Source organism: Pithys albifrons, chromosome 12 (genome assembly GCF_047495875.1).
Source record: "Pithys albifrons albifrons isolate INPA30051 chromosome 12, PitAlb_v1, whole genome shotgun sequence".
Taxonomy (NCBI): Eukaryota; Metazoa; Chordata; class Aves; order Passeriformes; family Thamnophilidae; genus Pithys; species Pithys albifrons.
The window spans coordinates 21051860-21065510 of NC_092469.1; the positions used below are offsets into that span (position 1 = coordinate 21051860).

General features: G+C 55.8%; 2 protein-coding genes across 2 annotated transcripts in view; both read left to right on the forward strand.

The window, feature by feature from the left end:
- The window catches only part of SPG7 (SPG7 matrix AAA peptidase subunit, paraplegin), a 30512-nt gene extending 23853 nt beyond the window's left edge, over positions 1-6659 (forward strand). Inside the window, exons 13-17 of the mRNA XM_071567906.1 lie at positions 210-325; positions 2044-2200; positions 2778-2941; positions 3636-3713; positions 5594-6659. Of these exons, the coding sequence (XP_071424007.1) occupies positions 210-325; positions 2044-2200; positions 2778-2941; positions 3636-3713; positions 5594-5803 (725 nt within the window). The 3' untranslated portion in view covers positions 5804-6659. The remainder of the gene's footprint in view (positions 1-209; positions 326-2043; positions 2201-2777; positions 2942-3635; positions 3714-5593) is intronic.
- Positions 6660-7131: 472 nt separating this feature from the next.
- Positions 7132-13141, forward strand: RPL13 (ribosomal protein L13). Its single transcript, XM_071567907.1, has 6 exons — positions 7132-7222; positions 7406-7521; positions 8497-8638; positions 10045-10218; positions 11597-11653; positions 12942-13141. Exons 2-6 carry the CDS (start codon positions 7418-7420, stop codon positions 13098-13100), a joined length of 636 nt encoding a protein of 211 aa, XP_071424008.1. The 5' UTR covers positions 7132-7222; positions 7406-7417; the 3' UTR covers positions 13101-13141.
- Positions 13142-13651: the final 510 nt, after the last annotated feature.

Below are 13651 nucleotides of genomic sequence, written 5' to 3' on the forward strand. Positions count from 1 at the left end.
CAGGCATGGATTGCTTTCCACTTTGGGGATGGGCAGCACCCCTTCCAAGCCTGAAACTGGAGGAGTTTTGCTGCCTCTCCCTCGCTGAGTGCAGCACAAACTCTTCAGCAGCAGATAGTGTGAGTTTGTGCACTGAGCTGGACAAGGTTGTGCCCCACTGACCACACCTGTTGCTGATACCTTATCCAATGCTGCTCTGTGTCCTGCAGGCACTGCCAAAAGAAGTAAGATCTTGTCCCCAGAGGAGAGGAAGGTCGTGGCGTTCCACGAGTCGGGGCACGCGCTGGTTGGGTGGCTGCTGGAGCACACCGAGGCCGTGATGAAGGTACCTCCCCTGCCAGGAGGGGGTGATGAGCCTCTCCCTGGGAGGGTGGGGAGTCCTGAGGGCTTCCCCTGCCCTTTGTGGGGCTTGTGTGGAATTCTGCTGTGTTACTGCAGCAAAATAAATGGCAAGTAGAGAATCACGGAATCAGTTTGGGTGGGAGAGTGACCATTAACCCAGCACTAAGCCAGGAGAGGTTTGGGCTGGATATTAGGAATAATTTCTTCACTGAAAGGGTGGTTGAACATTGGAACAGGCTCCCCAGGGAAGTGTTGAAGTCACCATCCCTAGAAGTAGATGTGGCACCTCACAACTTCACATTTAGTGAGCTGGTGGGATTCAGTCAGAGGTTGGGCTTGATGATCTTGGAGGACATTTCCATCCTTAATGATTCTGTGATTCTACAAACCATGCCCCTGAATTTTGCTGTAGAGAAATCCATGGTTTGCCTTCATTGATTATAGTGCTGTGCAAAGCTGATTAACCAGCTCTAGGAGAAGCCTTGCAATTAAAAATTAGAAGCAACTGAGTCTCCTGGTGCTGCTGCTCAGTCATGCACTTCTAGTCTGCTCCATATATGATCCCTTTCCCAGCACTTGCAGCCAGCAAAGCTCCCAGTGCAGGAATTGCTCTGGTATTGATGGAGAGCTGTGTTTTTCAGACTGGGAGGTTCTCTGCCTGCAGCCCTTCTCTGCAGGGAAAGGCCTGTTTGGCACCCCAGGGATGTGGTCCATGCCCATCTCCAAAAGCTGGGGCACTGGAGGGAGGTGGGGAGTGGAATGACAAGGGTGACAGCTCCTTGGCTCCCTACCAGCAGTGCATTCACTCTGAATGACCCATTGTATAAGCAGGACTGGTGTTAATTACTCTCATTTAATGGGTGGGGGAAATGGTTATTATTTTTCTGAATATGTCAAGTGTTTCTGCAGGTAGTCTCGGGGGTTCTGGAGCAGAATCAGTGAACCCTGTTTGGCTTACAGGCTCCAAAGCAACTCCTAAATCTCAGGATTTCTCTGGCTTGCTCATAAGGATAATTTCCCTTTTATTCTTGAGCAGAAAGTGTGTGAATGCAGAGCAGTGGGGACACAGTGTGGTCCTTGGCTGTGTCTCTGCAGGGCAGTCTGTCCATAGCTGTGGACAAGCTTCCCTGGAGTGCAGAGCCTGCCTGCCCGTGGTGCTGCAGTGGGGAGCTCTGCTGTGCCCTGGGCTGAGGGAGCTGCTCTGCCTTCCAGGTGTCTGTGGTAGTTCAAATGTGTGAGTTGGGCAGTAACTCCTGATGGCAAGAAAAGATTAATGAGGCCACAGCTTACAGGTGTCACACTCAAAGACAGTTTATTAAAATAACTCCATGGAGAAAAGAAAAGTACAGGATAAAAGAAAAAAGTTAAGCTCTGACTACCCCTTACATAATGTATCTCTTCCTAATTCCCACCTATAGCTTCATCCCATAGGTTGAATCACAGTGTCCATAAAACTCATCACAGCTTTAATTGGTTGACACTTTCAGACAAATGTTCACCATTGCCATGACCACGTTATCTCCCCAACATTCCATTGCCATGAGCAGAACGACCCAAAAGCCTTCTTATCTCCTTTGGTTTTGCTAGTTGTTAGTCTTTTTCTCACAGAACTGAACCTGCACCTACTGGCAGGCCCCAGAACTTGCCTATTCTTCTAAAATCCCTTTTTCTCAACTCAGGAGTCTTTCTTTCTCTCCACAGGTGTCCATCGCCCCTCGGACGAACGCGGCGCTGGGGTTTGCCCAGATCCTGCCCAGGGAGCAGTACCTGTTCACCAAGGAGCAGCTGCTGGAGAGGATGTGCATGGCACTGGGGGGCAGAGTGGCCGAGGCCATCACCTTCAACAAGGTCACCACAGGTGAGGAGCCACAGCCTGACAAGGGCATGTGGAGGTCCAGGGTGGTCTGGGCACGGGACTGAAGTTTCCTGCACTGGGAAGAAGAGATGCCAAGTGGTGTGTTGTGTTCCTGAGCAGGGAGGTCTCAGTGGTGGTTGTCTCTGTGTTGTCTCAGACTTGTTCCAAAGCCCAAGCTGCAGGTGCAGTTACTGGTGAGGCTCTTGAGAAGACATAGAGCTTTCTGTGCTGTTTCCATCTAGTTACGTCCAAGTAGAATCATGGAATGGTTTGGGTCAGAGGGGGCCTTAAAGCTCATCTCGTTTTGCCCCCTGCCGTGGGCACAGGGACACCTTCCATAGACCAGATTGCCTAAAGGGCAGTGGCAGGTCAGCACTCCAGGTGAGCTGGTCACCAGCAGGGTCACTCCCTGTCACACAAGGGTTCTGGGGTATGTGCAGGAAGGTCCCTCAGCAGGTGGAGTGGGCTCTGGGGGGTCCTCTGCTCTCTTCACTGGCTGAAGGTGTGTTTGTGCAGGATGTGCTCCTCCTGCACTCAGCTGTGACCTGGAGAGCACTGTGTGTGTCTGTGTCCTGCCCAGGAGCTCAGGATGACCTGAAGAAGGTGACCAAGATTGCCTACTCCATGGTGAAGCAGTATGGGATGGTGCCCAGCATCGGGCAACTCTCCTTCCCAGACCGGGACAGCCCCGCCGGGATCGGCCGGCGCCCCTTCAGCCAGGGCCTCCAGCAAATGATGGACCACGTAAGGCACCCCTGCTGAAGTGCTTCCCTCTGTCCTCTGCTTTCTGCATTCAGTGAAATAATGCAGTGATTCACACCCAAACACTTGGCTGTGGCGTGGCTGTGTGGGGGCTGTGCTGTGAGGCCTCAGGAACAGGCAGAGTCCCACCTGGATGTGAGTTCAGCCCAGTAACCTGTGCAGTGCAATGTTCAGATGGCAAGAAATCGGTGTCTTACAGTCTCAGCTGCACAGTGTAAATGTCTGCACTTCCTAGATCAGATCTAACCAAAATGATGGTTGAACTGACTGCAAATCAGCCTGTTTTCACAGGAAATTTGGCTTCATTGCTGGGAAAACCCCCATTGTTTTAGTTGAAAAGTCAAAAAGCTGAAAGCAAAAAAGCTCTTGTTTGAAGCACTGGTTGTGCTTCCCTGGGATTTGTGCTGAGCTGCACCTTTAGCTCCTGGACAGCCTTTTTCTGCATTTCCCATCAGCTGGGACTGCCCTGAAGAGCTGTGCTGGGGCAGGAGTTCACTGCACCTTATCACCAGCATTCCTTGGGCTTTTTCCAGTTTATCCATACTTTCTGTTAATGGCAACCACGTTCTGCCTGGCTCAGTTTGAAGATCCCACCCTTCAGTGCTCTCCTTGTTTGGCCACACAGGGTGTGTGTTGCCACCTACAACACCCCAAATCCCTCTCTTGTCTCTCCCAGGAAGCCAAAGTCCTGGTGGCTCAGGCTTACAGGCGCACGGAAAAGCTCCTGCTGGAGAACCGGGACAAGCTGCAAACAGTGAGTTGGATTGTGTGGGGGTTTGTTGCTTGTTTTGGGTTTTTTAACTGGCTTTTGCCTTGCTGCTTTCTGTGCTCTGCAGCTCAGCTGTTGCAGTGTCTCTCTCCTAGAAAGTCTTGTGGTGGGAGTGTTGGGAATGAGTGAGTGTTTACTGTGGATCCCCCGGATTCAGAGCAGGCACGGGGAGGAATGTGTGCCTTTCCCAGCACTGAGTACTCTGCCTCCTCACACCAGCTGGTGTTTGCAGGGTAGAGGAGGGGGAGTGCTCAGTGCAAGTGATCCAAGCTGGAATTTGTGTCCCTCACCTGCACTTCTCCGCTTGCCTCTTGGCAGTGGAATTTCCTGGAGAGCAGCAGTGACTGGTTCTGGGAAGCCAAGTCAAGAATCAGGTGGACAGTTTCTGGCTTTGGTGAAGGAATATGGGACCTGTCACCTTGGCTGATTGGGGCTGGTTCCTGCTTTCTGGTGACTTGAGGAAGTTTTCACCTCCTTTATCCCTGATAAAACGTCTGTGGTGTGTCCTCCTTGACACCTGGTACACAGAGGAGTCCTTGGTGCAGAGGTAGAGCTTGGCCTCCTCCCCTTTGTATCCTGACAGTCCCTAACCAGCCTCCCACCCTGGCACATCCCCACCTGTGCCAGGAGCTCTGTACCCATTGCTTTGGCCTGAGCCACACTTGGGTCACAGCACTCTGTGTATTTCCTTGAGTTTCCTTCAGAATTCTGGTCCATGACATCCAAAGTGACCAGGAATCAAATTACTGTTGCATACTTTGCAAATCAAGCAATTATTTTCCTTTAATCTTCTCTTTAAACAAGTGAGAATAACAACAACAACAGCCCCTTCAGCTCCACAGTGTCAGGCCTCTGGTGGTACAGCTCGGACACGCCGCTGTCCCCGGGCCAGTGCCCTGGCAGCTCTGGAGCAGGGACCCTCAGGGGTGTCTCTGCAGGCTCCTCTGTCCTGCTGCTGCCATCTAACAGCAGCCAGATGTTTGCTGAAGGCTCAGCTCAGAAAAACTTTAAAGTGAAGCCAAAGTATCTCCAGAGTCAGTGTTCCAGTTGCCAGCACATTGCATCTGGTCAGCAGGACTGAGCAGCTCCACGCTGGACAAGCCACCTGCTGCTCCAGAGGGGCTGGAGAATTCCACCTCTCTGGAGAGGAACTCGTGCTGAGTCCCAGCCCGTGGCTGCAGGAACAGGCAGCCCTTTGTTAGCACTGTGAGTTCAGGGGCACTGTGGGGCTGCCTGAGGTCTCACTGCTGCTGCTTTGGCTCCTGGGCAGGGCCACAGGTGCAGTGGCAGTGGCAGGAGAGACACTTCTCTCTTTGTTCCTGGAGCTCCCATTCCAAAAGCTTGCTGTGTTGCCTGCAGTCATGCTGTGTGTTGCTGGCCAAACACACTCTTGGGAACGGTGCCAGAGCCTGGAGACCTTTGTCCTGACTCTGGTAGCTTTGGGGTCACCCCAGGCATGGGGGGACACCAGGGTCTGCCCCTGACTCCTGAAAGTGAAAGAGTTTCACCTTATTTGGAAAAAATAAAACCACTGAGTTTTCAAGTTTTGTCATCTATCACGTGTCCTAACCCCATCAGTCCTGTCTCAGCAGAGAACTGATGGGAAAGCTCTCTGAAAATCTCCAATTCTGAAGAAATAAGCAACTATTTTTAAAATGACATTGCTCTCTCTGCAATGCAGAACCATCTGGATCCTAACAGAGAAGTTGGAGTGACTGGATATGCCACTGGCCAAGGAAATGTCCTTTCCTAAAACCAATCTCTGAGCAGCCCTTGGGATCTGAGTTGAGCTGACAGAGCTCAGACCAGCTCAGAGGGGCAGTTTGGAGCCTCTGCACCTCATTTTGCCTCATTTCTCTTTGCAGCTGTCCAATGCCCTCCTGGAGAAGGAAGTGATCAACTACGACGACATTGAGGCCCTGATTGGGCCCCCTCCCCACGGGCCCAAGAAGATGATTGCCCCCCAGAGCTGGCTGCAGGCTGAGAGGGACAAACAGGACACCAGGGAGGAGGAGACACCCCCCCAGCCACCCCAGCACGAGGAGGAGGAGGAGCCACGGCTGAGACCAGTGTGAAGCCCCTCCTGTGTGCAATGGGAGGCTTCTCTTGGACACAGACCCTTTCCCTTCTCAGCTCCAGAGCCAAAGCTGCTGAGCAGGGAATTGCTGTGCTGCTGTTACCCTCAGATTAAGGGGTGGCTACGTTGGCTCCTTGAGCCTTCTCCTGCAGGAAGGAGAATTCAGGAGCTCAGAATTGATTCCCAGCAGGGTGCTGGTGATTAGGAGTTGGGTCAGCCTGATCTGCTGTGAAGGTTTCTGGTGCACAGGAACAGGGTGCATGTTCTTAGGGATGAAAGATGCCGTGGAAGCCAACTCTGGCAGGAGGGCAGGGCTGTGCCCTCAGTGCCAGTGTGGGGAAACTGAGATGAGCAGCTCTTGTGTAACCTTTGAGCATCTCTGCTGTGAACACAGCACAGAAACAGCCTTGGCTGGAATAAACTGCCCACAACGTGCCTCTGTGTGTGTAGAATGTGTCAGGCTGGGGAGTGTTTTGGCACAGATGAAGCTCCTTAGAGCTGTGGAGTTGTACAGCACAAGGGCCTCCTTCTCCCTGGTCAATAATTTATATCCAGTTTTCACAGGAAATGTTTCCCAAACAGATTAAGGAAAATCCATGTACAGAGTTCAGCAGTGAGACATGAGAAACCAACAGTGCAGAGAGTGACTTGTGTATAGGGGGGAAAACTGTTCTGAGCTGCTGGTTCAGAGCAGGAGAGATGCTCTTAGAAATGCAGCAAAAGCAGATGTGGCTCTGTGTGTGTTGGGAATCTTCAGGAAAAGCTGCTCCATCCTTGTGGCTGTTGCAAAACAGGCCTTGCTGACAGGGCTGTTCATCAGGGGAAGCATTAAAGTGATTGTTGCTGCCTGGAGAGCCCTGTCTGGCCTGATCTTTTGGGAAGGATTATTGTCTGGAGTTATTCCATGGGGGCTGTCTGTGACCTGGGAGCCCCCAGCCCCAGCCTGGGCTCTGACAGCTCCCCCCAGCCCTCGGGCTCTGTCCCAATCAGTCCCAGACTGCAGCTGTGGGTCAGGCTGGGTCTGGGAGCCTCCTCTTTCCTGGGAGTGTGGGGAGGATGCTCCGCCTGTGTCCTGTCCCTGTCCCAGCTCCTTCCCTGGGCGCTCAGTGCCCGGGGCAGCATTTCCCTTGCTTGCAGGGGCATAAGTGCTTTTCTACACTTTTCTACACGCTTTTCTACAGTTGCAGCCCTGGAAAGGTGTCCAATCCATCCTGCCCGCGGCCCCTCTCGCCCCTCTCCAGGTCCTGCCACCCACGGGGCGCGGGCCCTTTAAGCCGCCGCCATCTTTACTCCGGGCACGGTGAAGCCACCGCCGTTCTTCGGCCGTTCGGGCGTGCTTCCCATTGGCCGCTGCTGCGACTTTTCCGGCACCGCCCCCCGGGCGCGTCCTTTCCGGTGGCGGTGCGTGAGGCGGGAGGTGAGTGCAGGCCGCGGCTCCATCCGCCGCCATCGGGCCCGCGGGGCCGCTCCGGGGCTCCATCCACCCCGCGGGGCCGCTCCGGGGCCGGGGGGAGCGTCTGGGGGGCCGCGCCGCGCCGGGGGGAGCGCTCGGGGCGCGCCGGGACCGGGCGGGCCGCGCTAACCCTGCCCGTGTCCTTAGGCCGCAGCAGCCATGGCGCCCAGCCGCAATGGCATGATCCTGAAGCCCCACTTCCACAAGGACTGGCAGCGCAGAGTGGCCACCTGGTTCAACCAGCCCGCCCGCAAGATCCGCAGGTGAGGCCGCGCGGGGGGTCCCGGTGTGTGCGGAGCAGCCGGAGCGCCGCGGGTTCGAGCCCAGCCCTTCCCGGCCCTGCCCCTTCAGGCCCGGGGTGCTCGCTCGGGGTGTCCGCTCGGAGCCGGCCGCGCCAAGTGATGAGGCATCTCCGGAATCTCTGCACAGCCGTGATGACTCCATCTACCCTGGGTCTCTGATGGCAGCGGCGGCTCCGCAGCAGCAGCAGCGCCGGCCTGGCCCGGCTCTTTGCTCCAGAGGGAGCCCAGGGCAGGAGGTGCCTCCCTGCCAGGGCAGCAGTGGCACAGCTGGCAGCACATCTGACACAGGGCCTGTGTTCTCAGTGACTGTCCCAGCGATGCCTGGAGCAGCCTCAGAGTGGCCACAGGGCCAGGGCAGTGCCCGTCCCCTGTGCTGGGCAGTGGTGAGGCCACACCTGGAATTCTGGGATCAGTTCTGGGCCCCTCATGACAGGAAGGACACTGAGGGGCTGGATTAGCGTGTCCAGGGCAGGAAACGGAGCTGGGGAAGGGGCTGGAGCAGCTGAGGGAGCTGTGGGGGCTCAGCCTGGAGAAGAGGAGGCTCAGGGGGGACCTTCTGGCTCTGCAATCCCTGCCAGGAGGGGGAGACAGGAGGGGTCGGGCTCTGCTCCCAGGGAACAGGGACAGGAGGAGAGGGAATGGCCTCAAGCTGTTCCAGGGGAGAGGCAGGTGGGACATGAGAAGGAATTTCTTCCTGGAAAGGGTGGTCAGGCACTGGAAGGGGCTCCCAGGGAGGGTTGGAGTGCCCAGCCCTGGAGGTGCCCAAGGCAGGCCTGGCCGTGGCACTGAGTGTCTGGGCTGGGGAATAAGGTGGGCATCGGGCACAGGGTGGGCTCCATGGGCTGGGAGGGCTTTGCCAAGGTGGGCATCGGGCACAGGGTGGATTTGGTGACCTGGGAGGACTTGCCCAAGCTCAGCACTCCCGTGCCCTTGCAGGAGGAAGGCCCGCCAGGCCAAGGCTCGCCGCATCGCCCCCCGGCCCGTGGCCGGGCCCATCAGGCCCATCGTCAGGTGCCCAACAATCAGATACCACAAAAAAGTTCGTGCTGGCAGAGGCTTCAGCCTGGAGGAGCTTAAAGTGAGTACAGAGCATTGATCTAAATAAATGAAATCCCAGACTGAGCTCAGCAACTGCTCCTGTCCAGGTGCTGGGGCTGCTCAGCCCAGGAGGGCTCTGGTGTTCGTGGTTCTGGCAGCAGGGAAACACTGGTTTCATTGTAACTGTGGAATGGGGGTGTGAAGGTTCTTTGAAAGGCAAATGTCTGTTTGTCTGGTCAGACTGTGGCTTAAAACTCCATCAAAATCAAGCTGGAAGAGGAGAAATTTAGGTTGGGTATAATATGGAAGGAATTCTGCCCTGTGAGGGTGGGCAGGGCTGGCAGAGATTGCCCAGAGCAGCTGTGGCTGCCCCATCCCTGGGAGTGTCCAAGGCCAGGCTGGACAGGGCTTGGAGCGACCTGAGACAGTGGGAGGTGTCTCTGTCTGTGGCAGGGGGTGGATGTGGATGATCCCCAAAGTTCTTTCCAACCCAAACCACGCTGGGATTTTATGAAAATTGTATTCTGGAAGAGCCTTGAGTCTCATAAAATTTTTGGGGGGAGCAAGAAGATTAAGATCTTCATTGAATTATTTTATTTCATTATGGAACACTGTTCTGCTAATCCTAAATATTGTGACCAGTGTTGTCGTTGTGGGCCAAGAGAACTGAGCTCAGCTTTTACCTCCAAGAGCAGCAGGGGATGTACCAGGAGGAAGAACTGTTAGTGCAGCCTCAGGGAGCAGCTGGGACTGTCTAGTGTTTGGTTTAGAAACACTAAACACTGTGGGAATCATTCCCTGCTCTCCATTCCTTCAGGAAATGTCCCTGTGACCTGCCCAGGTGTGCTCAGCTGTTACAGGTGGTCTGCAGGGACCCCCCACTCACATCTGTGCAGTGGGCAGGAGGCACATCAGCCCTTGCTGGCAGCCTCTGTGCCTGGTTCACTGTCTAATTAAAGCATTTATAACTGAAACTGGTGCACTGAGGCAGCAAAATTGCTCTTCTGGGTGCCAAATGCTTCATTACTTACTTTTCTTTAATTTTGGGGTAATGGTGGAACACAAAGCAGGACGCAGCTGTTTGTTCTCAAACAGAAAATGAGTTTGTTGGTTAAGATGCTTAAAGCAAATAGTTATTTAATGGACCCCCCCAGCATTCAGTGAACCAGAGTTACCCATGTCCTGGCTCCATAAATGCCTCTCTGTGTATCCAAGTTTAAATGTCCCCTCAGGGGTCACACTTTGCCCTCCTGGGGAAATCCACCTGCAAACCCCAAAGCCTGAGGAGCATTTTAAGCCTTAGGACACACCAGGACACCCTTTGGTGGTGGCACAGGTGGTCCTTCAGCCATGCCCAGCCTTCCCCAGACCCTGGTGCCATGCTGGCTGTGCCTGGCCCTGCCTGGCTGTGGGATGGATGTGCCACCCCTCCCTCTCTGCCCTCAGCTCGCCGGCATCAACAAGAAGTTTGCGCGGACGATCGGGATCTCGGTGGATCCCCGGCGGAGGAACAAATCCACCGAGTCCCTGCAGGCCAACGTGCAGAGGCTGAAGGAGTACCACTCCAAGCTCATCCTCTTCCCCAGGAAGCCAGCCATGCCCAAGAAGGGAGACAGCTCTGTGAGTACCTGGCTGCTGTCCGCGGTCCTGCCTGGGGTGGGATTGTGCCAGCCCATCCCTCCATCCCGGGGGCAGAGCTCCTGAGCCTGTTCCATGGCGTGACTCCCGAGGGGAGCAGCCCTGCCCTTGGATGCAGCGTGGTCTGAGCCCAGCACAAGGCCTGGCCTGGCAGGGTCGAGTCTTAGCAGGGCTGTCTGGGCCGCAGTGATGGTGGGGCTGAGGGGCAGCAGCCCCTGTGTGGGACCATCCTGGGGCTTTGGGCCTTGCCCAGCCAGTTGAGTTTTGGTTTATGGAGCTGAATTGTCAGAGTGGCTTCAAACTGTCCAGCCATGTGAGGGGCAGGCTCTGTGCCAGGCAGGCTCCAGGAGGCAGTTGCTGCTGACGTTCAGAAATGCTTTTCATTAGAAGCTCTCTGAGATCAGAGCAGAGCTGCATTCCCTGCTCTGCCTGCGGGGCCGTGTGAGCCACGAACACAGCGGTGTGCCCAGCCTGCCCTCAGATCTGGGCAGCCTGGCAGCTCCAAGCTGCTTCATTGTGGTGGATCCCTCCCTTTCCAGATCAGGGAGGAAAGGCCTGGAGCTGAAATACTGCTGCAGATTTGCTTGCTGGAAATTAACAATATAAAATAAGTCTTCATTTGGTTTTGTCTGATGCCACACTGTTAGAAGAAGCTGAAATCAGCCTTAGAAGAAGGTGCTGAGTGTATTGGGTATAAATAAGCTGGGGGGACTCAGCCTGGAGAAAAGGTGGCTCAGGGGGGACCTTCTCACTCTCTGCAACTCCCTTGATAGGAGGGGGGAGCTGAGGGGGAGTTCAGGCTCTGCTGCAGGGAGCAAGGAACAGGTCAAGAGGAAACAGCCACAAGCTGTTCCAGGGATGGGTCAGGTTGGATATCGGGAGAAATTTCTTTCTGGAAAGTGTGGTCAGCATTGGAAGGGGCTGCCCAGGGAGGTTTGGAGTCCCCACCCCTGGAGGTGTCCAAGGAATGCCTGGACATGGCACTTGGTGCTGTGTGGTGGGAGACACGGTGGGCATCGGGCCACAGGTTGGACTCGATGATCCCAGAGCTCTTTTCCAAGCCCTGAATGGTTCTGTGATTCTGTATCACTCTGCAAACGGCACAGTTGGTGTCAAAGCTTTTCCAGCTGGCAGCGCTGAGGGGCCGCTGCTCCTCCGGCCGGATCCAGGCTCAGTGTGGGCTGTTGGTGCAGCTCCTCCGTGCCAAGGGAAGTGCTGGATTCATTACCATTTGGTGCTAAATCCCCCAGCAGGATTTTAAGCTGGGTACCTGAGTACAGGCTGTGCTTCTAAACTGAGGTTTTAACCTGGGAAAGTTTGAGTTGTGGGTTTTTAACATTCCTGTCCTCTCTCTGTGCAGCCAGAGGAGCTCAAAATGGCCACTCAGCTCACAGGACCCGTTATGCCCATCAAGAACGTAAGTGCAATTAAATCGTGTGCTCTATGTGACATAATTGAGATTGAACTCTGTGGAGAGGGTCTCTCCCTGCTGTTGCACGTTGTCTCCAGGCACTGCCCATCCTGGATCAAAAAAAAATCAAGGAATAAGAATTTGTACCTACCTGTGAAACTGGGGGCACTCTGGATTGTATCTGGGTGGGCGTGCCCAGGCAGGTCCCACAGTCACCATTTGTCCCTAAATCCTCACTGCTTCCCAAAGCTGCTGTCCAGGAGAGCCACAAACCTCTGCTTGTTCTCTCCACTCCTGACAGGAGGGTGGAGCTGGGGGGGTCGGGCTCTGCTCCCAGGAACAGGAGAGGGAGTGGCCTCAAGCTCTGCCAGGGGAGGCTCCAGTTGAACATCAGGATTTTTTTCATGGAAGGAGTTGTCCAGCCCTGGCACAGCTGCCCAGGGCACTGGTGGAGTCCCCATCCCTGGAAGTGTTGAACAAACATGTGGATGTGGCACTTGGGGACACAGTTAGAGGTGAACATGCTGCTGGTGCCGGGCTGATGGTTGGACTTGATGATCTTAAAAGTCTTTTCCAACCTGAGCAATCCTGTGTTTCTGTGAACCTCCTTGGGTTTCCTGTGGTGCTGGTTTCCATGCCTGCTCTGTCGTGCTGGGCTGCAGCTCCCAGCAGTGCAGGCCAAGGGCAGGGCCTGTAGGTGGCACGAGTGCTCTGCTGCTGCTGAGATGGATCCCCGTGAAAGCCTCAGCCCCTCTGAGGTGCAGCCTTGACTGGGATCCCTGTGAGATCCTCATCCCCTCTGAAGTGCAGCCTGACTGGGCTGTCTGTGAGATCCTCAGCCCTCCCTGAGGTGCAGCCTGACTGGGATCCCTGTGAGATCTTCAGCCCTCCCCGAGGTGCAGCCTGGCTGGGATCCCTGTGGGTTCCTCAGCCCTCCCCGAGGTGCAGCCTGACTGGGATGTCTGTGGGTTCCTCAGCCTCCCTGAGGTGCAGCCTGGCTGGGATCCCTGTGGGTTCCTCAGCCTCCCCGAGGTGCAGCCTGACTGGGATCCCTGTGGGTTCCTCAGCCTCCCCGAGGTGCAGCCTGGCTGGGCTGTCTGTGGGTTCCTCAGCCTCCCCGAGGTGCAGCCTGGCTGGGATGTCTGTGGGTTCCTCAGCCTCCCCGAGGTGCAGCCTGGCTGGGATCCCTGTGGGTTCCTCAGCCCTCCCCGAGGTGCAGCCTGGCTGGGATCCCTGTGGGTTCCTCAGCCCTCCCCGAGGTGCAGCCTGACCGTCTGGCGCTGTCTCTCCCCAGGTGTTCAAGCGGGAGAAGGCTCGAGTCATCTCGGAAGACGAGAAGAACTTCAAGGCCTTTGCCAGCCTGCGCATGGCCCGGGCCAACGCCCGCCTCTTCGGCATCCGCGCCAAGCGTGCCAAGGAAGCTGCGGAGCAGGATGTGGAGAAGAAGAAGTGAACTGTTGTCCCTGGAACTGTCAATAAAGGGCCGTAGCCAGACGGTGTGCTGTGTGTTTGGGGCACGTGTACCGAGCGGAGCCGCCCCGGTGCCGGCGGCGGGGCAGGGATGTGCTCGGGCGTGGGAAGCCTCGTTTGCTGACCTTGCAGTCTCCAAAGTTCCTTGAAAGCGAGTGGAACACCTGCCTTGTGCCCACTCCTCTGCCTTGTGTCAGGGCTGCAGGCTGGGCTCCCTCCTGCTCAGACTGAGAGAAGTTTGGAGGTACCCCCTCTGTGCCAAGCTTTGTGTGCCCCCCCTTCCCTGCTTTCCATGCCAGTATTCCCAGTTTGATTTCCAGCTCTAAAGGTGGGGTGTTGTGGTGTGTGGCACCCTTGGGTGCTGGGCAGTGCTGCCCACACTGGGGGAGGCTTCCCCACTTGGGGGGCACAGGAGGAGTGAGGTGTGTCTGGGCTTGGATGGAGCAGAGTGCCAGGGCTGGACTGTGCCACCCTGCCCGGCCCATGGTGCAGCCCCTGGTGCTGTTCTGGGGACCTTTTAGCCATTTCTCCTTG

What these genes read in the sequence shown, in the direction of transcription:
- RPL13 (XM_071567907.1), top strand. Translation starts at nt 7,418, where the DNA reads ATGGCGCCCAGCCGCAATGGCATGATCCTGAAGCCCCACTTCCACAAG. An exon ending in CCCGCCCGCAAGATCCGCAG is followed by an intron (nt 7,522 to 8,496) that starts GTGAGGCCGCGC and finishes GTGCCCTTGCAG; the next exon opens with GAGGAAGGCCCGCCAGGCCA. An exon ending in TCAGCCTGGAGGAGCTTAAA is followed by an intron (nt 8,639 to 10,044) that starts GTGAGTACAGAG and finishes CTCTGCCCTCAG; the next exon opens with CTCGCCGGCATCAACAAGAA.